Raw genomic sequence first — 27,838 nt, 5'->3', positions numbered from 1 at the left:
ATTATGGAGTCCCTCAAGCAACTACAAATATACTCCATCCATCCATCCATCCATCCATTGTCTTCCGCTTATCCAGGGGTCAGGTCGCAGTGGCAACAGATCAAGCAGGGCTCTCCAGACGCCCTTCTCTCAAACACCGCTCTCCAGCTCCTCCTGGGGGACCCCAAGGTGAGAGACATAATCCCTCCAGCGAGTTCTGGGTCTGGTCCAGGGTCTTTCAAAAATTAAGGATTCAAGAATCTTCATCCTCCAGCATGTCTCATGTATAACTATTCAACTTTGTGGTCATCTTCTCCAAATTCCAAGGTACATCTACAAAAGGAAACAAGTACTTTTCTGACAAGAAAACGAGTATTTTTCTGAGCCTCCTTGTGTGAGTTGTACTCTCTTTATTACTTTGCAGCAGAGCTCAGAAACACAGTTTAAGTGTTGTTGAGTTTTGGCTTTGATGATGATGATTGTTGCATAAAATGTGATATTTGCAGCCCAAAAAGTTGGTTTAAATGTGATAAACAGCACTGAATGTTATGGGCACACTTGACCACTAGGTGGCGCCTCCTCTCTGTAGTGAACGGCTGCAGGTGGAGAGACAAGCAGGCAGCTGCTGCACTGCAACCAGCTTTTACCTCCACTTCTCACACAAGGGAGGAGGCGTTCAGGTGCCTCCTGTTATTATGTGATTGTATGTAAGAGGGTACACGCGGGGCTGTAAAGCGGCGCACGAGGGGGCGCGATCAAACCACGTGATCAAATGCGGAAATCGTCCGGTGGAGAAAGTGCGGCGGAGGGAAGAGAGGCGAGCGGAGGGGCTGCTGTCCGCTGGTGTTGAGAGCTGCTGGTGGCAGTAGCCGGACTCCTTCAACCAAACAACACGTCCGCAGAGAGAGGACCGTCTGAGTTTCACCTGTCGTGGGTAAAATAAGGTGAGGCTGAGCGGAAAACACCACACATGTGCGTTTTACAACTTTTTAGGGGGAATCACTAACGCCTGTCAGGACTGCTAGCTAACATGTAACGTTACATTTATGCTTTTGTTGCTGTGACACCAATTCATTATTTTAATTACAGTCATATTTATTGTGTGTGGCTGCTGCGGTGCGTTTATTTGTGTGTTGCATCAATCCCTGCCGTCTACTATTAATGCTGCTAAAGTCGCTCTTAGTGTATATTTATGCCTCAGTCACACTATTTCTATGTTATGATGTGTTGTTTTGTGCTGCTTTATTGATGCATGGGTCACTTTGAACTAGTTTCTGCTTTATTCTTCACTACGTGCACAATGAACATTGTAAAACACGCCCTTTGGAGTTTGAGTTGTTGGAAAGGGAAGATTTAAGTGCAAGGAGGCATTTAAGCATGCTACTAAAGTTACTGTGGAGGACAAAGTCTTAGAAACATTTGATTCAACTGGACAGCACCACAATCTACAGCCTCCAAATGACCACACAGAACCACTGAATCTGCATCTAAACCAGTTTCAGCAAATACTGAATGTCATAACCTTCACGAGGATAGTGTTTGTTGCATGGCTGTTATCTTATAGACTGCACAAAACTAATGATAGTACTAGTAATAGTAGTGCAACCACTTGCTGACCCATTCAAAATGCCCCCTTTGTCTTACCAACAGCAGAAACTCAAATATGTTCAGTTGACTTTCATAAAAGATGAAGAAAATAAGCAAATATTCACATTTTAGAGCCTGTTGACACTGACGTTTTTGGCATTTTTGCTTAAAACAGGCATTAACCATTAATCCATTGATAAAATTGTTGAATATTAATGTTTAATGTGAATGTTATGTTTCCTGTCACTCCCAGCGTGTGCGTGTTTCACATGGAGGAGATCCAATTTCTCAAAATAACAAGCATAAATTCCTAGCAATAGATGGGTACCTGTTGCTGCCCTCCGTGGCATCTGCAATTTAAATTTGTCAAGTGTGGCACAGAGTGGCAGAGAGCTGTCAGCTTGTCTGGGCTTCAGGATTTGAATTAGGTGGTCATGCATGTAAATTAAATTCAATGCAGTGGGAAAAGATTGAAGGTTACTGCAGTCTGAATGAATGGCAACTAGGGGTGTAGCAATCCATCCGTCTGGATCTATATATTGATTAAATTATCAGCAATCTCATTGCATTAATCCAATGCAGTGAAAACATTGCATCATATCATCCTCTTGAAGATGGGTACACCTTTATTCTGAAATTCCTATGGAAGTCTGTGCACACCCCAAACATTAACAACTAAATGGATGATTTAAGATGTTACCAATTTTGTTAATTCAGTAATCAACAACTCATTTATCTTTAAAGTAGATTAAGTCTAATCACACTGTATACTGTACACTGGGTCACACCCGTCCTAGTTGTCCTGTATGTCCACATCCACTATGTTTGTTTGTGTGCATCAGAATCAACAGCCCAGGCAGAACACACTTCACTATCTGGTGTTTTTTCCTACTTTTCTAATGGCTGAACAGCTGTTTGTCATCATGCAACCTTCAGTGCCCTCGTCGCTGCAGGGGGAACTTATAGAAATTGTAGATTTCATTGAAAATTGTGGTTTATTACAAATGGGTAAAAGGTTTGCAGGTTTGACCATCATTTCTATGGGTTTTGGTTTTACATTGTAGTCGCTTAGGCATAGCAGAGATCTGGGAGCAGGGAAAGAAACACGAGACGGCAAAACACCTGTAAGGTTGTTAAATTTGTGCAAAGCTTCCATCCACTCAGACGTACACTTGTCACCCTGCTGCCCCTCCCACATCTGAAGACATGTACATTTGAAATCCCATCAGTGGATTTCTAATCATAGCGACCCATTTAGGCGCCCAGAACGGCACTGATGTTCGTGCCGGTAAAAGTAGATCATCCTCCGATTCCTAACTATTCTCAGTGGATGTGACATTGTACGTTGTCTGTTCCATGATGTGACACCCTCCCCTGCCCCATCGTGCTGCAAGAAAAGCAAAGACCCCGCCGCTGATCCTCGCTTCGTGTCCATCCTTGAAATGTAAGAAAACATGTGTGAAAGGAACAATTGAATGGAAACACCGCCCACTGAAAGGAATCATAGAATCGTAAGAGCAAGGTCTGACTTTACACAGTTGGTGTTTTTGAACACATTTTTTTATGTGTCCAAATTAGAGTAAGATTATCTTTCTCACACCTTTTCCAAAAGAAATGCATGTAAGATGGATGCATTCATGAGCGTACTATGCCTGCTGAGATTGGGCATAAACTTGGCTCAAAAGGTGAGAGAAAGCATCTTCTGTTTCCTTGCAGCTCGTTGCTGGCTACCTTTGGGTCTGGATTTAAAACAAGACACCGCAGAGCAAATGCTGTTACCAATCAGCATCCAGCACAGTGATGTGGGGAAGACAGTGCAAAGATTTAGCTGCTAGATGTTTACTTGTTGAGAAAACTCTATTCTGACAGTTCAGTTCTGATCCTAAAGAAAAAAGTCCTCTCGTGAAAAGTCGATAAATCTCGACCATGATGTGAAAAGATGTGGTGTGTGTGTGTGTGTGAAATGGACAAGGTTTCTCTTTCTTAACAAAACAAATGCTTAAGAAAAATGGAAACACAACTTGACTCCTCCAAACACTGGAGTCAAGTTTGGTGTTTTATAGTGCTGCCTGAGTGCTTAAACATGCACTTAAAGCTGATTTTTTTTTTTTACAAGGCATGCTTTTGCACTAATAATAGCATTAGTTTCTCCCCTAACTCTTGTAACCGCGTAAGGATTTACTAAACTTTCTTGTTGCAAAATACTCCTGCTTCAATTAGTAGTATTGCCACCTCTGATAACATTAGTGTGGTTATGCAATAAAGCTATGAGTTATCTGTGTTCATGTAAGGCTTTCAACTGGTTTTTAATATTATGTAAAGTCACAGCTTTGGAGGAACTTGTCAGTGTGCACACGTGTTGGTTATACTTGTATAACAGCAGTAATGCCTGAAATTAAGGCTGCTCTCTCGAGTATTACTGCACCAGCAGATTAAACGTACCAACTATCTCCTTCACTTATGTGCTGCCATTATTATTAGGCACAATACCAAGTACAAATATGCTGTGTATTTTCTTTATTTCCATATTTATATTAAGCCCAGTGATGTGATTTCCATCTGTGCGAATCCCACAAACAGCAGCTTCAGCCGCTAGCTAATCCTCTTAGACGGTTTTGTTGTTTTCCTTTAATTGAAGTCGCTGTCGGGAGTCTGTGGTACTCCTGGTTAGACTAGTACAGCACAGCTGTGCTCTCAGCTGAAATACAGGCCAACCTGAGGTCATGCATTTAAAAAGAAAAACACCCGCGGAAGCTTACTGTGGCGAGCCGTCACTGGCCCGTTTCATTTCTCTCTCACGTGCATCTTTTACCTTCCTCCTTATCTTCCACTGCTCTTCTGTTCGTCCAGTCATTACCTTTTGTATTCTGTCCCTTTCTCCCTCCAGCTCTCCGTATGTTTTGTGAAGAGTGTCTCTCTCATTGTCACGTCTATTCTAACTTGTTTTGCAGAGTCGTTCTGAGGTGGGACTGTTGAGATGACAAGGCTGTGACAGTCCAACTGTGTCTGTGCTGGACCAACCCCTGTGACATGGCTGCTGCTAAGAAGAGTGAGTTTTTATTATTATATTCATTACCTGTGTTAAAGTTAATGTGGTGCCCACCAGCGTTTATTATCTAAAGGTATTTCTCTTAAGTCTGGAAATAATTTTAAAATGTATATACTCCTTTTGAGGAGTTCTATCACAGCTCTTTGACATTTGATTTTAAAGTTGGTCAGTATCAGAGAATTAATCCACAACTATAGTTATTTTCATAGCAACAATTTACAAAAATAAGAATAAGAGTTACAGGTGCACATTGTACAGGAAACTGCATATTACTACTATTGTAGTGCACGCCATGGATTACTTTCTGAGCGTATAAGCCCTGTTAGTCAGCCAGAAAGTGAACATAATGTTTGAAGATGTGACCTATAATCTGCTGTAGGTGAATGAAATGTATTTAATCTTTCCCCTGCGTCACTAGTTTCTTAGAGGGGCTTGGTTGTTGCAATAAAACCTGGTGGGGGAAAAAAAAAACCCAGGATGACATGATCTTCAGTATAATTTATTGTGACTGAGAACACCAAATAAACCTCTTCACCAGTGAGACAGCCTGGAGGCAATCCAGGAAGGTTAACCAATTAAATTGAAATTCACCATCGATTTGTCCTTTTGGCTGGGTTTCTTGGGAAAAGGGTGTGTTAATACTGACGAGTCATTGCCAACAGCTTTGTGATAGATTTTTGTGAAGGCAAGCAAATCTATTTCCTCAGAAGCAGGAAGGGCTCAATAAAAAAAAAAAAAAAAAAAGACACTGTAAGCAAACAAGACCTGGCAGAGAGCTGCAAATGACTATTACTACCATGAATATGCCTCACCTTCTGGAGTTTCCTACTTGTTGTCTTCAAGGACCATTTTGCAGGTTCTCTCTGATAAGGTCGCTGAACAAAGAGCAGTGCAAAGGGAGCCTCTCTATTGACTTCATGTTACGCATTATACTAGATGCATTTTTCATGGGTTCAGGATGGACTGAAATCCCACAGGAAGGGTGTTAGTTGCCTTTTTTATGGGGAGAGATATGAATATGTTGCCACTGCCACCTTTGGGACAATGAAAGTATTTTATAAATAAGAGCTCTGAAGCTTTTAGTCTGTAGTCATTGGTCTTGTCTCCTTATAACAGTTTTACAGTAAGTGAGGATCTCTGAATATCCACGACAGTTTGTCATCCAACCTTTGTCTACGCTGTGAAATGTGGAAAAACACTAACATTTTCTTTGCTCCTTCCTCTCTCAAGTGGATAAGTGCAGTGAAGAGCAGGTCATTACTGTGAGCACAGAGAGGGAAGACAGAGCATTTTGTAAAACAACTATAGTTGTCTGCTCTCAAACAGTAAAACAAGCACTGTCTCTGCAAACTTTCTTGGCAATCACTTACTATGTAATATATAGTATAGTATAGTTGACCATACTGTACACAGATTTCTGTTCTTTGTGCTCTGAAGAAGCAGTGGTACAAAGGGATAAGGGCAGACATGCTGGCTGTGGTGCTATTTGGAAGAACCAATCACATGACCGAGCAGATCAACTGCAGGCCATGATGCATCAGGGAGGAGTGAATAACTTCAGATGTTCACCCTCCAGATGCTTGATCAAAACCAAATGGTGCTTGTTTTTGGTGTTTACCTCGCTGTTGTTTTTCCTGTACAATGCAGATTTGGGTTTTATTCGGAGTGCTCCGACACTTTGGTGAAAGAGAGAGTTCAGAGAAGAAGGCTGATCGGCTAACAGAGCACTGTAATATCCAGCGGAGCAGAAGTAGATATACTGACAGACAGATTAGTGGAGGGACAGAGGTAGATAAAGATTAATCTGAAATAAGCCAGTTCAGTGGGGTGTGCGTGCATTCATATTATTTTTGTGTGTGCACATGCGTCTGTGTGGTTATGGTCTGCTTTTACTGAGAGGGTAAGTGTGTGTGTGTGTGTGTGTGTGTGTGTGTGTCGCTCTGGCTTTGTCTGGGATTATGCGACCCATCGGAAAGGCAGCAGATCTCAGTATTGTGATAATAAGCCTGACACAGAGGTTTGGCCTGGAGCTCTACTTCTGCTTTGATGCTATTTGAATATGTGCAGTTACATCAAATAGAAAGTAAAACAGTCAAGCCGAAAAGGTACAATTTTTATTTATTTTATTGAACCTTTATTTTAGCGGGAATATTCCCATTGAGATGCAGAATCTCTTTACAAGAGGGGCAGCAGCACAAAAAGTTTCACATAAAAGAAGCAGAAATGACATAAAACAATGAATTAACAGGATTCAGCAACTTGTCAAGTCATCGTTTGGTGCCTTTTCTAATAACGGCCAAGCGGTGAAATGTGCCACTGACAGATGTGTTTTTCCTGTGCAGATAACATAGCCGCCAGCTGCTTTACAAATGAATGACCATAGTGATGACAATGGAGATGAGGTAGGAGGGCCCATGCTGAGGCAGATGATGTTGCTCACATCGCACCGTGCAGCTAAATTACTCGCTGGATGAAATGAAGTGCTGTATCTGCAGCGAAAGAACATTACAGTTCAGTACGAGTATATTGTTTCAAAATTCATTTCAGAAAATGGATATAAACATCATCGTGCTACAGTATTAGAGAATTAGCTGACACCCGTCAACGCCGTGGCTGGTCTGCACATTAAGGTGGACTGTGTGCGGCTCTGCAGTGTGTTTTAAGGCAAGTTGGATTGCAGCGCTTGTTCTGTAGATACACACATGCCATCTCTCAGTTTCTGCGGTATTCCTCCATTCGAAGGGAACTATAATTATAAGTCTTACAGCCATGCCACTGATGGTTTTTACCTTAATAGCTGTCGCACTTCTTGCATGGATAATTTCTCCCTTTGGAGAGAAAGTTCAATTAGACTTCAAAGCCCCTTCTCTATACGTTCCAAACTCCAAAGGGTATAACGTACCCGTAGAACTCTAACTGCTGATAGCCTTACAGTATAAAGCCTGCCATTATTGAGCTTAGTGTGTGAATGTAATTATAGTCATAGAGCCTTATTGTATGAACTTCTAGGATTCCTATGAAAAAGCCACCAGTAGAGACCTTAAATAGCAGGTCCTGTACTGTGATTTGAAGATGAACTCAGAGCTTAAGTCTCTTGGTTCAGCCATCAGAAGAACCTTTCTTTATTAAAAAAAGTATGCCCTTTGATTAATCTTGGCCAATACTTTCATTGGTGTGTGATGTCAAAGGCACTTTTGGTTGGTCGCTGTCAGACAGCTGCCCTCAAACCAAAGGTCCCCGAGTCAGAGGCTCTTAAAAATGATCCCTTCCACTTATAATTGTCACAGTATTTATTTTTGTGAATACTGCTGATATGATGCAAACAATAACGTGCTTCAGCATAAATGGTGCTGCAGGTCCATTGTGTTGTTCACTGTAACCAATGTGTTTTTCAGGAAATAGGTAAGTGATTAAAAAAACAGAGTCCAGAAAATAACACCAGTACGTTCTATACCGGTGCAGGAAAAGTGTTTCTACTTAGCAACATTTTTCGTTCGGTGTCAGTTTAAAATTGTAGCTGATAGAAATACCGTGTCATATCAATATAATATTTTTATGTCATAGTGCTGGAAAGAAATGATAATTTTCATTATTTCTTTGATGAGTCAATTAATCCTTGAGTCTGAGATTGTAAAAACTCAGTAGATTACCAGGTTTGAATCCAGAAGTCATGACTTGAAGACTTGCAGGTTAGGTAAAAGTTCATGTTTACTCGTTGGCAAAACTAGGAAAGAAGATCGAACCAGGCAAACACATCCAAAAAGAGGTCAGGCAGGGAGGCCGACATCCAAGGGTCAGGCAGGCGGAACAAAAGTCTAGACGGCCAAGGCGTAAGCACAATAGACAATCTGAGAGAGAATGAGTGGAAATGAGCCGGCATGTGCAGCAAACTGCTGACGAGAGGGAATGGGAACAGGTGGGCAGGTGGGCGGGAAAGACAGGAAAGGGGGAGAGTTGGTATGAAAACAGAGCGAACAAGAGAATGTATAACTGAGAGCTGGATGAAGGTGTGACAGAGATAAGATCCTCAGATTTCGTTTTTTTGTCCAACCAGCAGTTGAAAAGTTAGATATACGATTAATAATAGTGTCAAACATTTTCACATTTACGAAGCTGAATCTAGAGAATATTTGGCATATTTACTATTACTGAAATTAATAGTTAAGAGTGTTCAGTGTTTCACATTTCTGTGAATTGGCTGGTTCTTACACCACCACTGCATTCATATATTTATTTCCTGTGAAAACCAATGAAATGTGGGATAAACATCACTTTAATGGTCATTTAATGTTGTTCTTAACTGAAACAAACTATTGCCAATGCAACCACCACATTAGATATTTATTATATTTACGATTTATACACGATACAATGTGAGCGCATAGTTAAATGTTAAGTACTTTGCCCATACACTACATCACTACATTTTTTGTCATCAAATAAATGGGTCTGATATACTCTCTTATCAGCATTAACTTTTATAAGTAGACATCACTTTGTGAAATGGTGGAAATCTTGATTTGGAAAGGTCCCATCAATATATTTTTTTTAATTTTAATATATGAATTTTCCATGACGGCACAAAGTCAGATAAGAAAACTCATTTTCAGATATTAACCCACCCTGACTCCTGTTACCCTTTTTATCTGGACGCGGCAGATTGTGCCGTCTAGGATCACAGGAATCGGGCACATTAAGTCTGTTTGTGGTTTGTTTACATATATCTGAGATCAGAACATCCATTATGGGACACTGTTAATATTAGAAGGTGTTCCACACAATCTTTGGTATACAAAGCTTTAACAACATTTTAATATAACAACCGCCTTTAATATAACAACACGCCTCATTTCCACTTTCCATTTCAACACGGTGATCCTCACATATGGAACATTATGTAACTCCTGAACTCATTATTGTGACCCAGATTGCTGATAGCAAGGATTTCTAATCTCTAATATGAGTCTGTATAAAAGTTTAATGGAAGTGGGCCCAAGTGGGACAGTAATGCCCTGGCTTCATGCAACGCAAGAACATAAGTCAGCGTATGAACACCATTAAATGCATCAGAGCACTTATACAGTAAAGAATTGGCTCTTCAGTATCAACCAGGAGGGATTTGAAACTTTCCAACATCGAGGTACGATCAGCCATAAGATAATACAAACCGTTCTGCATGACGTCACACATCTCCCTCATCTGAATAAGGCAGGATTGTTCCAGTGATGTGTAATTTAATTAAAACACCCGTGCTCCACGTGCTGCTGTTTTGAAATGAGAAATTAATCATGTTGCTATGGGTTTGATCTTCAGAATGAATATTACATTATTGGCAGGCTCTGCGCTGTTATCTTAATAATTGATACAGATGGCATCAGTTTCACTTTATGTTGGCTTGTCACAGCTTGGCAGATTGACAGAAATGTTGTGTTTGACTTAAAGGAATATTTCTGGTCCAGATATTGGGAGAAGAAGCGCCTCTGCCAATGAATTTGAAGCAAAGGAGACACTAATTAGAGCTTTTTTTTTGGAAAAAGACTTTCAGAGAGAGTTAAACTCACCATAAAAGTTTTTGAAGCAAAAGGCATAAAATAAAAACTCTTAAATCACTATACATTTAAAACGATTGTAGATTCAACATAACTAATAATAATAGTTTTGCTCCATCTTAAACTAGTTTTGTCCACCATAATAACTTAAACCATAATAAATAAGGTGAAATAAGGTAAAATCCATCCATATGCAGCATGACCGCTGTGCACCAGTTTGGTGTTGTAGCCAGTGTTGATTAACATCCAGCTCACTGAATTAATAATGTTGAATCCAGATACCTGCTCAGTGTGCCGATGAAAATGCCTTGTGTGTTTGCTGTGACACCTCATGAGCCCGGATATGAATACATCCAAACCAAGAAGCTCCAAAACACCTAGTTCCAAAGTTGGTGATTAAATACTTAAAATCAGAGCTAGATACACACGTCTGTGCTGTCTGGCCACATGGTGCTTGATGGAGTTGGCAATCAGTAATATTGGCCACAAAACAAAGCTCAAGCACGCTGGTCATATTGCTGATTGAAGCAGCTTTGAAGTTTCTGAATAAATCGAGAATAATTGGAAGGATGGTAATGAGAACCATGGTGCTCAGGAGGTGTGTGTGTGTGTGTGTGTGTGTGTGTGTGTGTGTGTGTGAGAAATAGACAAGTTTATGCTGAACACACACACAACAACAGCAATTTTCCGACAAGCTTCTATGGGAGATGGTCTTCAAGTTCAAGTGATTAACGAGTCCCAGACTCCTAAAGGACAACCTATTAATAGAATATTTACAGAACACAGAGCCGTACTGTTTATCTATCTCTTGTTGTTTAGCTTCTGGACATGTTTCACTCCCCTTTGAGCTCTGGGAAAGTGATGCTCTATAATCAGACCCAAAGCCATATGAGCACAAATTCAGACAAATTGTTTGTCATCATAGAGAAATATTGTTTTCTGGGTGGAGGGGTTTTATTTGGAGAAAACGTTTTTAGTTCTCTCACACTGGGGATGAATGCCTGGGCAGGAGAAAAATAAACATCGGTGTGTCTCAGTGTCATAGGAGAGAAAACCTAAAGGGAAATAATGTTGAGCTTGTAAGTCTAAACCCCTTTAACTCCTTTTTTTCCCATGATCCCATGGAGACTGACATTGAGGACTTTGTAATGTAATTTCGTTGAAAAGGGAAGTTTGATGGCACATTGTATTTTCCAGCAGTCTAAGACCACCTTAATAAATGAATGATTCAAATAGCTGTCCTAGTTTGTTTATCTCAAGGGTTCAAACTATGTTACAGCTACCAGAAGACTGTATTCACTGCCAATTCTTGTAAATATTAATACAAGCAAGACATGACCGTATATTAGTCCCTCAGCCCTGTGATACTAACAATCCGCTCTGCTAAAGTGGGTCTTGGCAGTATATTGGCATTATTCAAAATATAAATCAGATTTTGGTTAATTATTCATTATTCTGCACCATTTTGTCTATAAAGTGACAGAAAACGGTCAGTGGTCGACCTCACTAATGCTCTTGTAGCTGAACAGGACGTTTGACTGGCACTCTTTTAAATGTGTCGTTCCTTGGTCCAGTCTGCAATTAATGACATTCATTCACATTTCCTGTCTCCCATTTTCTGGAAATTCGGTTAAATTTGTGCTATACCTACATTTTGACTCAAAAACATACATGTGTAATAATCATGTGTCTGCTTACTTTTGGTTAACATCAACACATCAACCATTTCTCTTTATTCTTTCCCATATGTCATTTTTGACTTCCTCACTCTCTTTCAACTGTGTTTGCATTCTCTCTTTGCCTTTTGATCTCTCCTCTCCGCGCTGCTGCAAACTCCACCATGTCACTGAAAGGAGTCGACTGCCGCGGTTTTAATGTGTCTTTTCAGCCTTTACAGAGATCCTGTGTGAGTGTTTGTGTACATGCCCGATGTTCAGTGGATCTTCCCTCTTAACTCTCGCTCAGGTTGTGCGAAGGCAGGAGGCGTGCGCTTCTCAGAGGAACCCCCCGCTGCGGGAGCCCCATCACATGTTCATTTCGACGAAAAGCTGCATGACTCCGTCGTCATGGTGACTCCGGAGGATGACGGCAACTTCATGGTCAAGGTGTGTTTAACCTTGCAGTGGCCTGACACTTGATAGCTACAGTGGATGAGTGAGATCTGTTTGAATTTCCCCCAAATTTGATTTGATTTAATGTAATTCTTTCTTTTCTCTTCGTTTCATTTCACTCAGACATCAGATTTACATTTTTGTGAACATTAAGACATTCAAACCAAACACTCAACCCTCAAACAGTCAGTTCCTGCTCTTGCTATATGTCCTGTTTAGCATTCAGGTCTTGTGACTCTGCCTCTGATTTCCACAAAAGAGACGGCTGCGCTCCACCCTCTTACCATCAGTGTTATCTTCAATCACAGCACAGTCACATCTCACAGGCAGCCCGCTGTAACATGCTAAGGGCGAGGAGGACTAATTCATTTACTACCCGGTTCTTCTTCCTGTCAGTGTGTGATTTGATCACGCGGCAAATAAGATTTGTGAACCCAAGAATGATGGTCAAAGGTTAAGTTTATCGTGCACCAATGCTTTGTTCTAAAAGCAGTCATGTGAATGCTGAAAATTACACACAAGTTGTACTATAATGTAAGTCAAGATATTACTGTAATTAGGGTCATATTTGGAGTATTGAATTAAGATAAGGTAAGATAAGATATTCCTTTATTAGTCCCACGACGGGGAACTTTACAATGTCGCAGCAGGCACGAGTAGATAATGTGTACAGCTACAGTAGAACAAATAGAAACAATATAGTGTACAAGTGGGAGATATTACAAAGTATTGCACATTGTGAGGTGAGGTAAAGAGATTAATTATATTAAATTATAAGACTACTGAGATGTTAGTCAAAGAATAAGGTATTTATTCCTTCGTTGTAACGTGTTACTTATTTCAGTTGAGGGTATCAGATCCGCCGCTCAAGTTGTGACTTTAAATGACCCACAACGTTACGACATGGGACCCACTGATGTGGTATGTAGGTTATTTTTGTTTTGTATGTGTTATGCAACACTTAAAATGCATGGCTACGTCATCTGTAGTGCACAAAAGAGGTTAATCTTTCTGTTAATGCTTTTTCCTCAAAGTAAAACCAGAAATGTGTGTGCAATAATGTGTGTGTGTGTGTGTGTGTGTGTAATAATAATGATGCGCCAAATGTTGCAGTTGGTTGCAAGTGGCTGCACTGAAATACGGGATATGTTCTGAGGCGCTTCTTTATAAGATAATGATCTGGCATCACCACTTGCTTCCTTGGATCAAAAATGGTGAGCAGTAGTTGTCTGTTTAGCCTGCAGACATTGTTCAGTCCCCATCTGCTTCATGGACACCATGCACAGCAGATAACTTAATCCAAGTCCAAATTAATTGTCCTATCAGGGTAATGATATCTCTGTGGATTAGATTCACAATAAAAACGTGCAATTAAACTACTCAGTGTTGCACAATATCCTACATCAGTTCATTTTCAAACCAATCAGTGTAATGGCAGGCAGTCTAACTAACAGCCCACGCCAAGCAGAGCTACAATATTAGAGATGTTCTACCAGTCACGCAATGTAAGCAGATATTAAACAAGTGTTCCTTTGGAAAAACCATAAATACCTTCTCACAATTTGTATCTGTTTAGCCCACTGTCCTGAAAGTGTACTTCTAATTGGTCATAATGAGGCGCTCGTCTTCCCATGGAGCCATGTTTCTCAAGTGGTGGATACAACATTAGAGAGTAACTCTTTGATCTAGTGGGACGCTCCCTTCAGTTTCTACGAACATTGATGGGCTTTATCTGCGAGACATCAAGGAGAAGATTAAAGTCTTTTCTCATCACCGGTAATCTCCTCTGTCGGCTATAAAGCACAGAACAATGATATCAGACTTCTCATCTGTTCTCTACTGTCAGCTCTTAAACCCTGGAGGTGCTCAACCTAGGAGTCCAACAACGGCAACAGAAGGCGCCAACGGCTCTAAAACTTCAAAAACTGTAATAATAGGAATGGAAAAACTTAGTCCTGTGTCTTAAATTTTATAACCACTTACCATTACTTTGTTTCTGCTGTTTAGACTCTCTTCTCTTTGGTGCATGTTCTCCACAGTACTAATCCATTCACCACTGCACCATTATTAGCAGTGAAAATATGGGGAGAAATATAATGGAGACCATGCAGCAGAGATCCGCGGCTGGATTTAAGCACAGGGCATGAAGAGTATGTACCACCCTGCCTTTTGTGACCTCAGTTATACACGAAATTTGTGAAATTGTGCAGTTTTTAGCTGCAATAGTGGTTATTTCACCACTTTGGTGAAGACTGTAATATCTCAAGAAGGTCCCCCGATGATGGCCTCTACTGACTTTGATGATTCGCTGACATTTCCTGTAGCGCCACCATGAGGTTGACATTTATGGTTTAGAGCGAAATGTCATAGCAGCGAGCCTGGCTTCAGACTCTCAGTGGAGTTTTTAGATCTTTGATGAGGACATGAAAGAGTAAAACAATAAGAACATTGTCTTCAGGATGAATATTAGCCTCTAATGTGAAAGCAGTTCAAGAGCACCGATTTAAATGTTTGAGAAAAGACTGGCTCACAGCTAAAGGACCGACCGCACGTTTTACCTAACAAGTCATGAATTTATTTCAGTTGGAGTGGCTGGCACACAAGTGCCTCTCAAGTGGCTCATTTCTACAGAATGGCTTTTGAAAAGATTTCCTGCCTGCAGATAGAGAATGTCCCAGAATTATTTGTGTCAATAATAACCAGTGCTTCTTTATTCTCATTTTCTCTTCTTTTCACCGTCAGTGAATAAGCGTAACCTTCTCTTTAGTTGATAAATTCAATGGCTCAGGCGACCCTCTCTGCCTTTACTTTTTGTGGATTTATGACAAATTCAGTTTCCCAGTTAAAGATACAGTAGCACTAAAACTGGATGGCATATCTGATTTTAATAGTCACCAAACACATTCAGAGGGCTTTTGAGTCAGCCTTCTTCTTCTACTATTGCTCAGTTACACTCCCAAAGGTAAACTCTACACACACTCACTGTAACTAAGCTTTTCCAAGCTTTGAAACTAATTCACAGCCAAATTAATTTGCTTAAAAGCTGTGTGTGCACATGTAGATGGACTAAGAACTTGGCTCTTCACAGTTAACAAAGCAGCCTGTTTGTGTGAGTGTGTGCGTTTAAGCGTACTTGAGAGTGGGCACAGAATACAGTCAGCCCGGCATCGTGGCTCATCACGGAGCTGAGGAGGGTGGTGTTGCTATGGAAATGGCCAGGGAGGGGTGGGGGGTGGGGGGTGGGGGGTTGGTGATCCTCACAGAAAGACCAAAGACGAGGTGGGAGTGTGTGGGATGGAAGTGGTATGCATACAGCAGCTGTATGAATACCAGTCTTGATGAAGGTCATTTGAATTTCACAAACTCTGTATGTTGGCACGGCAGCCGCACAGAAACAACACGCGACACTCCTTAATTTTTCTGTGTGAATGTCCTTGTTTCTGATTAAGATGGTGAAGCTGGGTATGGAAATGAGCAGCTGTCAGCGCTTCAGAGATCAGCTGAAAGAGTGTTGCTGTCGAGGCCACACATTTTTTAAATTCAAATGATGTGTGCCACAGGACAGCTAAGCCAAGTTTCTGAACTTTCCGGCTGTTTTTATGAACTTTCTTCTGCAAGTTTACACGCTCATAAGATAAGAGAATGGAAATGTGTGACTATGCTGGTGTTAATTTTAAGTTTAAAGCAGCACTCCATTGATAATGGATGAAACAACTGTGTGGTATAAAAGTTGGGCTTGTGCAGACAAACTGGGCCCTTTAGCATAGTTTCACTCACTTTCTTTTCTTTGCAACTTTTACGATTTTCTCACTGCTCTCATCGTTGTCGTTTCCAGACGCAATAGGCAGTTGGTTTCAGCAAATAAGCCCCGATAAACCCACTGTTACCTTCCCAGCACCAAACGGCAGACAGATGGAGGCACTGTTCAGGCTTGGCATTGGGGGCGTGTCTCCAAATCCGTCTTGAGTGACCCCTTATGATCGAATCTCGCCTCTCTGCTCTGTATGTAACTTTTATATATGAAATGTTGCGGTCAGAGTTTTGGACTTGGGGGACAGACTGTGACTGTGGCGCTGGTGGTGGCATTAGTTGATACCAGGGGTAAGATGGCGCGTGCCCAGGAGGGCGTTGGACAGAAGCCAGGTTGTCATATGAATCTTCCAGTTTCTGTTGTACTGTATCTTATCGGCTCAAATGAAGTGAATGTTTTGTGTGCACTCCATTCACGAGAATCCATTTTTCTTGTTGCTGTTGTCGCACTGATGCCGTTGTATGAATGTGCCCAGTACGCCGCTTGTACTTCCTCTTACGCAGAAGATGTCCGTTGAGTCGGCAGTCCTTCCGTGTGGCCATTCATGTACACACCGCTAATAGAATGTGAATATATGCGGCCCCGACCTCCTCCGAAAGTGGTCTGAGCGATCGGATCTTAATGTGTCCTCAGTGCATCTGTGGTGCATTCACACCTCTAGAGAGATGTCCACTTTTGATCGGATCACCCAGGAAGCACGTTGAGCCAAGGTATGAACAGGGCCACAGTTAGTGACTAGCAGGTGAACATAGTACACTGAGCAGTTAAATAGTCAGATATTTCCCTCAGCAGTTGGTGGAGACCAAAACAGAGCTTCAAGAGAGTGAATATTGGAGTTGAATTCATCGGGTGGACACAAAGAAGACACCAAATGCCACTCATGTTTTCTGGAGCTCCCCGCAACATCTTTATCAAATAGTAAAATATCTGTGTTGTTTTTCCAGCTTGTTGGAAAAGATCTGCAGTTTCTATGTAATCAAGAGTGAACAAAAAAGACGAACAAAAATTTCTTGGAGAACTGGAGATACAAGTTCATGAAATGTGTGGTATTCCCCTTCAAGTCCACTGAAGAATTGCATCATTGTTGTGGATGAACGCTTCGCCACTTGTGTCTCTGGGTGTGTCCAACTGCCAGTGTTACACATAGTACTTCTTAAGAAATGACATGTTACTGTCATCACTCAGTAGTGCATATATTAATTAGACTCCTAAAGGAGAAATACTTTTAAATTGCATACTAACTGAAATGTTTCACTTTTTGGTCTCCATTATTAAGTATTTCACAGCCTCCCTTTTTGTCCAAATCTGCAGCATGACATACAAACTAAATCAGTTTTTCAGAGACGTTTCACAGTCTCTGGACATGCGTGGGACTGCGCTCACAGACTGATTATTGTTTTTCTCTGCAGTGCTCCCTCCAGTGTTCCCCCTCTCCCTTCTCACTTCACACTGTTTGCAGCCTCCGCTCAGCCCGTTGCTTTAACCAGGAGTCGTGTGGGGCTTGAGCTGCCGTTTGCAGCTCGAGCTGGAGGAGCTTTAGGCTTATCTCTCCTCGCCTGCACTTCCCTGCAGTCTCTTTCTCTCTCCTGCTGTCTCTCTTTGTACCTGTCTCCTCTGTGAGGCTTTCCTCACTCCTCTATGTGATGATTCCCTCATGAATTTTTCTCTTTGCTAATGTTAGGCTGCTACCACCACATCACTCCCCTCTCTCTGTCTCACTGTAGTTTTATCTGACTTGCCTACCTTGTAGTCTCCTTTTAGATTTTGCTTATGGGTAGCATGAATTGAAAAAGGGTGAATAGTTTTATATGCTGCAACAACAGAATATAAGGCAATTTGGGCCTTGGGTTTCATTTTCTAATCAAGGTCTTTTGTTTCTGTTAGTCTGGAAAGTCACATACAACCTGATGTACGATCTTGTCATTTTTTATTCTCTTAGTCTGTAAAATATCAGAAAATAGTGACAGATGTCCGTCGGAGTTCAGACATGTCCAAGGTGACTGTCCAAAAATCCATAAACCCAGTTTGTAATGGTTTAAAACAGAAAGAAGCTGAAATCATAGACCGTTTGGCACCTTTGTGCTGTGATTTAAACAATTAGTTTATTTGCAGATTATTTTTCAGTCAACTAACCGTTGCAGCTTTACAGATCAGCAAAGATCAGAGATACGCAACTTATTCATTGTCACCACAGAAAATCCAAGCCAACTGCATATTTTTTTCTTCCATTGGCCTCCATGTTTCGGCGGTCAAGCTCTTGGAGAGTCTCTTCTACAACCACCAAACAGATGTAGAATTACTGACAAATCTATTCACACTGGATTAGTATTATTGGAAGATTTTGGAGTTGAGTGAAATCCAGAAGGTGATTCAATTTTATGTCCCGTCAGGCTAAAATTGCCAATCTGGCAGAGGTGAGGGGGATTAAGATTGCCAGAGCAATAACTAATCATTTCAATTAGAGGACTCCCTCAAGGAAAACTCAGCCCAACAATGTAGTGCTTATGTGAATTACTTATCCATGTTACTCATAAAAATTAATCCTTTATTTATTGAGCTGTAATGGACTTACGCTATGCAATGTGAGGCCAAGCCAAAGCCTGTTTGCCTCCGTATAAATCCCTCTCTCCCTATGTTACAGTCGGATTAGTCCAGTGTTTGTGGGAGGGGGTGAGACAGCCATTGTTATTCCTCCTAATCGGTAAATCTTTACTTGACTCTTCGCCTTCAGCTCTCTACATATCTCTCCCTCTCCCTCACTGCAGGTCGGCTTCCTAAAGACGCAGCACCGGTACGAAATAGTGTTCACCTTGCCCGAGGTCCCGGCTCTGGGGAAGGATGTGTGTCCCGCACCAGTGCCGAGCCCACACCTCCGCATCACTGATATCACACCGGCACCAGAGGGTAAGACCATGAGACAGAATGAGAAAAACGAGACATGAATTATTTTATACGGTTCTCTCTGGGCTGTGGACCAGCACTGGGTAGGTCATCAATTCAGGAGACACTTTACTACTCTGCTACTTGATCTGTGTGTCTGTGCCTTTATTACTTTTGCAAAGAATTAGCTGAAATATACATTAAAAACAACAGTTTCTTCGGAGGGAGTTGGGCTGGCTTAACATGTGCCACAATAAACCAAACTCTTGACTGGGAGGCTAATGTTTGTGTTGGTTGTGATTAGAGGAATCACACTGATCATTAACAGCATTATTACAATATATGTTAAGCTTCCCTAAAACGCCACAATTAAGAGTTTAATAACAATATGCTTGCAATTAAACCCAAACACACTCTGGTTAATGAGCTATTAACTACCGATTGTGGTCACTCTGCCCCCGTTGAACCGGCTGTGAATAAGAAAAGTAAAACTACTACTGATGCAGGTGCAGGGAGGCCACAGTGCGTCTTGAAAGTTAGGGTGGGGTTATACTAATGGCGCTGATAGAAACTGTTGGTGGTTTTAGTATTTTAACTACAGTATACAGCTGAAACAGCATACCTGAAAGTCATCCTTCCCATATGCCTGATATTCAGATATCCCAAAAACAAAAGTAAATGTAAATGACACTATAATTATTTACTTGTGATTTCCTTGATAACAACCTGATATTTTATGATAAATAATGTTATGATATTATATAACAAAATCTAATTATTTGAAATGTGTACAATGAACCTTAAAGCTCACCAAGTAATTTAGTGTATTCTTATGCATTATTACGGTCAGTTTGACAGATCCTTTTTAACTGAAGGTGCAGGAGGAACTTTTCCAGCCCGAGTATTGCTGCCTGCAGGCTTCCTCGCAGGCAGCACGCAGTCCGAACACCGAGAGGACAGGACATGGTGGATGTTGCATGAGAAGAAAAATCCAGGGCAAAGAGTTCTAAAAATCACTCACTACTCCTCTAAAGCTTAAATGCATCGTAATAACTGTGGTAATAACTGATGAGCATTTTAACATTTGGATCAAGCTTATAAGCTTCCTCCATGTAAAATTACACCGTAGAGTTCTGATGGGAGCAGAAGTGATGAATTATGGGCTGAATTATGAAAGACCATAGTATTGATAAGCTGCGACATTACTGGTTCTCCTCATCGGTATTGGAGAAATTGGGAAGATAAAATAGATTTCGTCTAAATGTTATCTTGCACCTTTTATCTCAGCAACTCCATTTCTTATCTGCAATAAGATTAAGACCTTCGTCTATGATTCTTTTTTGCTTTTCCTAATCCAGAGAGCTCTCTGAGTCTGTCATATGTGTGAGGGGCATGGGCCAGCTCTCTCTGCCACACACACACACACACACACACACACACACACACACACACACACACACACACACACACACACACTGCTCCTAGTGTCAGTGGTATGGAGAACTAAACACTCCAAAGTGTGGTTACACTAGACTGGAGGGATCAGCATCTCCTGAGCATCACAAGAGTCGACGCTAACAATGCTCGTTGCTTCTAAGGGGAACATTTAGCAAAAGTGCATCACATGCAGGCAGATAACTGCATATCTTATCTTATCAAGTTGTATCTTATTGACTGCCCAGTTCGTAGTTCATCTCTTCTTGCCGCCTCCACCTCAAGTATGTTAAGTATGCTACCAGCTTGCAGCCCACACACAGTGACCTCAATTATACAACCATGGCTTAATGATTAAAAGTAACCTTTAACCATTGCACGTGATACTCAAGAATGAACTTACTCCAGAACTTAATTTATATATAAAATAGACAAATTAAAAACATAATAAACATTGTTTAAAACTGTATACTGTTAATATAGAGGTATTTTAATAAATTGATGAAACTGAAACTGTAAAAGTGAGGGGGACATTTTTGAATTAGACATTTTACATATGAAAAATCAGCTTGTCTGAGCTCTCTGGTGGCATTTCTGTACAGCAAGTTACTTAACTGCTTGACTGCAATAGGCTGCTTTATTGGGCTTGCAATATCTGACCTTTCGTCTTCTCCCACTCTGTATTCACAAGCTGTAAATGCCAGCATTATTGTTATTATTGTTATTATTCCAGTGTGTTTCATATCTGTTTCCTCCTCAGTGAGTTTTTGTCAGATCTCTGTTCTAATTTGCCACCATTTTGCTCTTGTGAGAATGTCGCTTCAGTTCCTCCGAGCTGCAATCAGATCTCTTAAATGGCATTTATTCCTTAAATTCCCCCTAGAAAAACAAGTGTGGTGTGTGTATCTGTTTTTGTTCCAGTGAAATACTCAAGAAATTCTCAGGGGCGTTGTTACAGGCTGTGTAGGAGTACCAGATGGCTGCGGATTACAGCAACGGACAGTTCAGATAGCCGTTCGCTCAGCAATCCGTTCCTGAGGAGTCATAAAACTTTCAAACACCTTCCTGTTTTTGTCTTGATTTCCTATCACTGCCGTCGCTGGCGGTAAAACCCCAATACACCAGCATGGGCCAGAAAAAAAAAAAACATGTTGTTAGACGGGGAACAGAAAACTTGAATGTGTGTTGAGTCTTTACTGGATTCATCGCTCACCACTAAACCTGCTAATTTGGGATAAAGGTGATCCTCTGATGTTTCTGGGAAACGTGCCCGTTACATGGCTGTAACTGAAGCAGGTTACTGACCTTTACTTTCGGCTTACTGTCACTCTCTCTGTATTACACTCTGGTCTGTGTCTGGAGCTGTGTGTGTGTGGGTGTGTGTGTGTGTGTGTGTGTGATGCGGCAGGTGTGAGTGTAGGTGTGTTTAATATATTTGACTGTTTACTCATCATTCATCTGTGTTAATGTCATGTTCCATCCTGTTGACATTTTGTTTTCTTTGTATGTTTAGTATCAATCTGATCCATATTCAAGACTTCACCTCACACAGAGAGAGACAAAGAAACTGTGTGTGTGTGTGTGTGTGTGTGTGTAATAAAACTCTGCAATAAAAAACGAAATCCAATCTCTCTCCCTCCTTTTGTGTTTTTCTCTCCTCTCTTCCCAGGAGGTCTGAAAGTGACATGCGAGTACATGGCCCAGCAGGAGGGAGTTCTGTGTGAGGAGGTGCTGCTGCTGAGCGAGACCAACGAGGACGTCTGTGTTAAGGTCAAAGTTCACGCCAGAGTCATGGGTGAGGTTACCGTAACAACATGATAATCTGAGGTTTCTGTGCCGGTATATACCGTTTACGTTGCAACACCCTGTAGCTTGTAGATGACCTTTAGCCGTAGGAGCAGTAGGAGACTGAAGAGCAGCAGCAGCCACAAACTCAGATTCTCATACTCATGTACTGCTGGAGCAAAATCCTGTCCTGGGCATGTTAGCATCTACTGTGTCACTTCTCGTGTGTGTTTTCGTGACAAAATGTAGTTTGGAAACCAGACAGACACGTCGGCGATTCCTCCTGGTGAAAGATCTTGTAATATGTGACGCCCTGTCACTGATCAGTCATGTAGTGTGCAAACCACAACTTTTCCTGAGTACAGAGCAGAGAATCATGTAGCGTGAACAGAACAGCGATCTGACGACTAGTGTGACCAAGCTTTAAGTGTTGAGAACAAAGACCAAAGACACTCAGAGGGAAACCTGCTCTTTTTTATCTTAATCATAAGACTGTAACTTATGATTTTCACCATCAGTAGTTTAGATGATTATGTTCTCAGTTCATTGTTAATAGCGAAAAATCTAAATTTTCCACAATCGCAATTTCCTGATTTCCTGTCTTTAAATCATTTGTTTTGTCCAACCAACCATCCAAAAGCCAAAGGTAGATGTGAGAAGCCAGAACAAGAGAATGATTGTTTTTTTTCTAGTTTTTGTTGTATTGTACCAGCAACTGGATCATTTTTTTAAATCAGCATTTTGAACTCCATCAGGTTTCCTACTGCTGACTACGAACATCTAGGGGTCTTGTTATTTCTGCCTCTTTCAGCTCACAGATGAAGTGAAGGTTGAGCTTTCACTGTTTTCACTTGTGTGCTGCTGCCTCCTGCTGGTGCGTTATAGTCACATTTGTAGCAGTTGCCACTAAATCACAAGTTAATCACAAACAGCCCTTAGAAATAGGAAACAGGAATAGATACAGAGGATTTTGTCAGTGCACAAAGGTGAGTATTAAATCCTTGGTGCAGTGCTGGTTATTAGAAATAAAACTACTATTGTTATTCCCTATTATTGTAAAGAGAAGAGCCTGTGATACATTTGCATTTTCTCCACATCAATCAGAGTCAGTAAGACTAAATTAGATGCTGGTATTCATGTCAGCAGATGGAGAATTAGCTGAAGGGAGAGTGTGTGTGTATTTCCATGCGTAAATGTTGTGTTAATATGCATATACATGTGTTTGGGGGTGGATGGTGGTCTTGCTGGCCAGTGTTTATTTTTACTCACAAAGCCTGAACATCTGTCCAGATGTATGTGTGTAATTGAGGCCTGGATGACGACCAGATCAAAGGATTAAGCTCCACGTCTGCCTCTGCTATTAGTCTGAGCTCTACGGCTGCTTTTAGAGGTGCTACTGAGTGAAATATGTGAAACCCTGTGCTGCTGCCGATACGTTGAGTGTTCAATCTGGTTGGAATAATTAAAACATACATTTATAGCAGACATTTTGGTCATTATAAATGCATTTTATACAGCTTCTAAGTGGTCACTACTTCTAATTAACTGGCAAAAAATAGATATAATAGATGTTCTGATAATCGATTAACCATTTATAGCTTTCATTCAGCGAAAAGACAAAAACATCAGCCAGCTCCAAGATTTGCTATTTTTCCGTGTTTGATATCATTAATCGTCATCATGAATTAGGTATATTTAGGCGTTGGAGTGATGGATGGGCAAAACAAGCAGTTTGAAGACAATCTGAAGGGCTCTACACTTTGTACTGATAATCTAAGGATTGAACAGTTTATTGAAAAATGACAATTCCTGTTTATTTTCACATATTTTCACATCTAATTATGAGCGTTTTACTTAAAGATGATGAAAATGCAGATTTAAATGTGTGTGTATAATGTAAAAAGTTCATTGCATTGGCCGGGAATCGAACCCGGGCCTCCCGCGTGGCAGGCGAGAATTCTACCACTGAACCACCAATGCGATGATGACGGAGTATTTAGCACTAAAAGATTTGACGTATGTGTGCGTTATTTACTAGATCCGATGTTCAGAGGTTGTGAACGAGAGATCGATCCGTTCATGTAAAGTTTGCTGTGGTCACGTCATCTGCAGCTTTTTGGACTGCAGGAAGTTCCTGTGCTCCCCGTGGGAGGGCGCTGGTCTGCACGGAAGCAGACACCTCCACACAGGAGTCCTCTGCACACACATGCTGCTGTGTGCTCACTGCACGGGTGTTTTACTGCAAACTTTTATTTGACAATAAGTGACTTTGTTTGGTTCATTCCAGCTAGAACACAAATGGTTTTTCTTTCTCACAGATGTTAGCAATTTCTCTTCATTCATGTCTCAGCCAAAAGCCAATTCCTCTTCTCCGGCTTATTCAAAATGCTGCTGCAAGACTTGAATAACTTATTTTAACTGACTTTAACCAGTCCTGTAACACAATAATCATAGGACATTATTGTAAATGCTCACAGCTGATGTTAGTTTTCCATTTAGTAGGTAATTTAACATGTAAACTAACATGCTGTAGCTATATGCCATTTTATCATGTTTATCCCACAAGAACCCGGACCCATTTCTCCCTTAAGTAAAATTATGGGGGATATAAAACAGACTAAATGGACCAGAAGGAAGACATTTCTGAAGTTATTTTTGAGATACTACCCCTACTGAAGATCTGAAATGTTAAATGTATGTCACAGCATTGTTTTTTGATGTTGTTTCATATCAACTTTTTCATGAATTATGGTCAGGACAGGTTGATCGTAATCTAGGACAGTGTTTGAATTGTTAAATTGTTTGAAACCTTTTAATAACAAAAAGAAGCTATTTAAAATTAGCTAGTTGTGTCACAGGTTTTAATCAGGCAGAGGATGTTTAGTAGCCGTCACTGAGGGGCTTCTTGAGTTAAATTCAAGGATAAAGCTGTACAGGGAAATTTCCAGAATATGTAAAAGGTCTGTGACACCTGTGTCACTGTGGGCTCTTATGGGATTTCATATGTTCCAGATGTTTACTTCCCCCTTGGATCACAGATGTTTTCTCTCTCTCTCTCTCTCTCTCTCTCTCTCTGTGTTTGCCTCCCATGTAGATCGTCACCACGGCACTCCCATGCTGCTGGAGGGAGTCCGCTGTATCGGGGTGGAGTTGGAGTACGACTCTGAACAGAGCGACTGGCAGGGATTTGACTAAGGCTTAAGCTCCAGCTCCCCTTCCACCTGAAGTACACACACATATACACACACACACACACACACACACAGATACCAAATTAAACACAACACACACCTGCAGTTTACCAGAACAGCACGTGATTTAGTGCCACATAACACACAGCGTTTGAAGCACCGTCGTAATTCAGCTTTGGAGTCAGAGGAAATGTGCGTTTGTGTCCTGTGAACATTTACACACAGAAACATTCCTCTGCTGTAACTGAAACATCAGCTCAGCTCCTCCAACCCTCCGTCTCTCCACCGTGCTACTCTTGTTTCCTGTGTTTTCCTTATTGAATCTCTGGAGGGCAGCAGCGCTCCATGCATCAGTGCAGCCTCAGATCCCTTCTCACCTCCTCCTCCTCCTCCTCCTCCTCCGGTCCAGTTCACTCTTTTCCCGGCGTGCAAACTGTGCAAATTGTGTCCCACGTGGATTTATAAGCGAGGGAGTAAACAAGGGCTCTTTTATTAATTAAGTAGCTTGAAATCGACTCGTAGAAAGGAATAAAAAATCTGCACAATTCAGGGAAAATCAGTGAACTGATTAGCAATGCTGATCCTGTAATGTCTGTAATGTCTCTGTATAAGTGTGAGGAGGCGCTGCAGACCACTGTTTGTAACACTCCTCTCCTCTGAAGGCTTTTTCTTTTTTGAAGCGATGCAGCGTGGCCACGTTTCTCCATTTAAAGGAAAAATCCAACTACATATCTTCAGTCTGCGAGGCTCAGTTCTCTTGTACCTAATTTCTCCTCGGCCTGCCCTGATTACTTCTTACCACAATCTGGTGTAAACTTAGTCTCTTTATGCCTCTTTGTTGTTGAGCTGCAACCATTTTGGTGTGTTATGTTTTACCACTTTCCGCTGATTTGGTGAAACTTACAACCAAACAAGATTTAATCACAAATGCCGCCTGCTGTGCATAACCAATACCTGTTTTTGAGGATATTCACTAGAAGTGGGAACAATGCTTAGATGAATTAATTACTCAATCATTAAAAGATTTTATCTGCAGCTCTTCTGATGATGGATTCATGATTGAAGGCGCTTTTGAGACTGAAATGACAAACACTCTCAGCTTCCAGTTTTGGAAATGTTAAGATATCGAGAAATTCTCTGATTCAAATATTTGTAAATTCAACATCTTTTGATTTTTGGACTGTTGTCCTGACAGAAAAAAGACGCGTCACTTTGACATCTTGGATGTTGGAGACGCCAAACTAATGATCCCCTAAACAAGAAAATAATCAGCAGATTCTCGAACACTGAAAATAATCTCGCATTAATGTGTTTTGGGTGGATTTTTCCTTTATGAACGCCTCCTGCAGAGTTCAGGAAGAGTTAGTTTCTTTTGCTTGAATTCATGAAGCCTTCAGAACACACTCGCGACACAAGTGCCTTTCGTCGTACCGTCCCGTTGGTCGCTTAGCTGGAGCCTGATGTTGTTCCACCATCTGCCGTGCTTCTTGTCACCCACCAGACCAAAACACAGGCCAGTGCAGAGCAGCCGTGAGAATCGGGACTCTGCGTGATCGTGCAAGGGGAGATAAAAATCCAGCTCAACGGCTGCCTGTTTGTCGTCCTCCCAGCGTTAAATCCCACAAACAGGTGAACCTGCCTCTCAGCCCCACCGCTCTCACCACAGCAGATCAGAGAGCCGACGGCGACGATCCCCCTGTCGGCTCTGCTTCATTTACATTTGTGCTTATAGAGCAAGTGCCATGATCTGGCTGCACTGTCGCCTCCCCTCACTTTTTACAATATCATGACGTTTCCTCTGCTGCGTGACTCAACAGGTTTTATTTTGTTTGTTGCTGTTTCTGTAAACCCGATCTAATCCATCAGCCTTAAAGGAAACGATTCTGTGTGTGATTTCTCTACTTTAGTCGAGCACGAGCTGTTGGTGTAGTGCAGATTAGATAGATTTATTTGATGTTTGCTTGCGTGTAATATAGGTCAAAGTCTGGTTTGTCTCTTCTTAGTGTAAAACTGAAGTGCTCAATAGGTTACTGGTTCAAGAATGTAGCAGTTTATTCGTTGATATCTGCTCCCCGTGTGTGTGATTTGTATTTTTTAATGTCAAAAATGAATAAAAATGAGTGTATGTTTGACTTTTTGTTGTTGCTTCTGTCAGTTCATCTCAGGAACACTTGGTGGCAGTCTACTCCGCCACAAGAGTGGGGTTTTTTTTTTTTTCCCCCCACTGATGGTGCACACACAAAATATCCATTTGCTTGTGTGGTTCCAGTGGAGGTGGAAAAACATTTCAATGCATTCTCCTCCAAAAATTCAGATGACTGTGAAAGTCTGTGGGTTTATTTCAGGATGAACTGGTCTGCTCGTGTATCTGTGCAGTAAAGTTTCACCTTTTCTGTTTAAAGAACAAAAGCTGAATGTTGTTGGAAACTCTGTCTATCGCACCCGACTGCTTTGTGTGTTTA

The 27,838-nt window shown here is 41.3% G+C and overlaps 1 protein-coding gene and 1 non-coding gene across 2 annotated transcripts; one reads left to right on the top strand and one right to left on the bottom strand.

Moving 5' to 3' along the window:
• Positions 1–772: 772 nt before the first annotated feature.
• On the top strand, positions 773–27,508 carry adissp (adipose secreted signaling protein). Its single transcript, XM_070854951.1, has 6 exons — positions 773–923; positions 4,518–4,615; positions 12,130–12,269; positions 18,852–18,990; positions 22,070–22,195; positions 25,280–27,508. The coding sequence occupies exons 2-6, from the start codon at positions 4,597–4,599 to the stop codon at positions 25,378–25,380; spliced, it is 525 nt and encodes a 174-aa protein (XP_070711052.1). The 5' UTR covers positions 773–923; positions 4,518–4,596; the 3' UTR covers positions 25,381–27,508.
• On the bottom strand, positions 24,095–24,165 carry trnag-gcc (transfer RNA glycine (anticodon GCC)). The gene has a single exon. It is a non-coding gene; the product is annotated as a tRNA-Gly (tRNA).
• Positions 27,509–27,838: the final 330 nt, after the last annotated feature.

The sequence above is a fragment of the Pempheris klunzingeri genome, chromosome 23, assembly GCF_042242105.1.
Source record: "Pempheris klunzingeri isolate RE-2024b chromosome 23, fPemKlu1.hap1, whole genome shotgun sequence".
NCBI classification, from domain to species: domain Eukaryota; kingdom Metazoa; phylum Chordata; class Actinopteri; order Acropomatiformes; family Pempheridae; genus Pempheris; species Pempheris klunzingeri.
The sequence above is the reverse complement of the archived record's forward strand: the minus strand, read 5'-3'. Positions and strand labels throughout refer to the sequence as shown.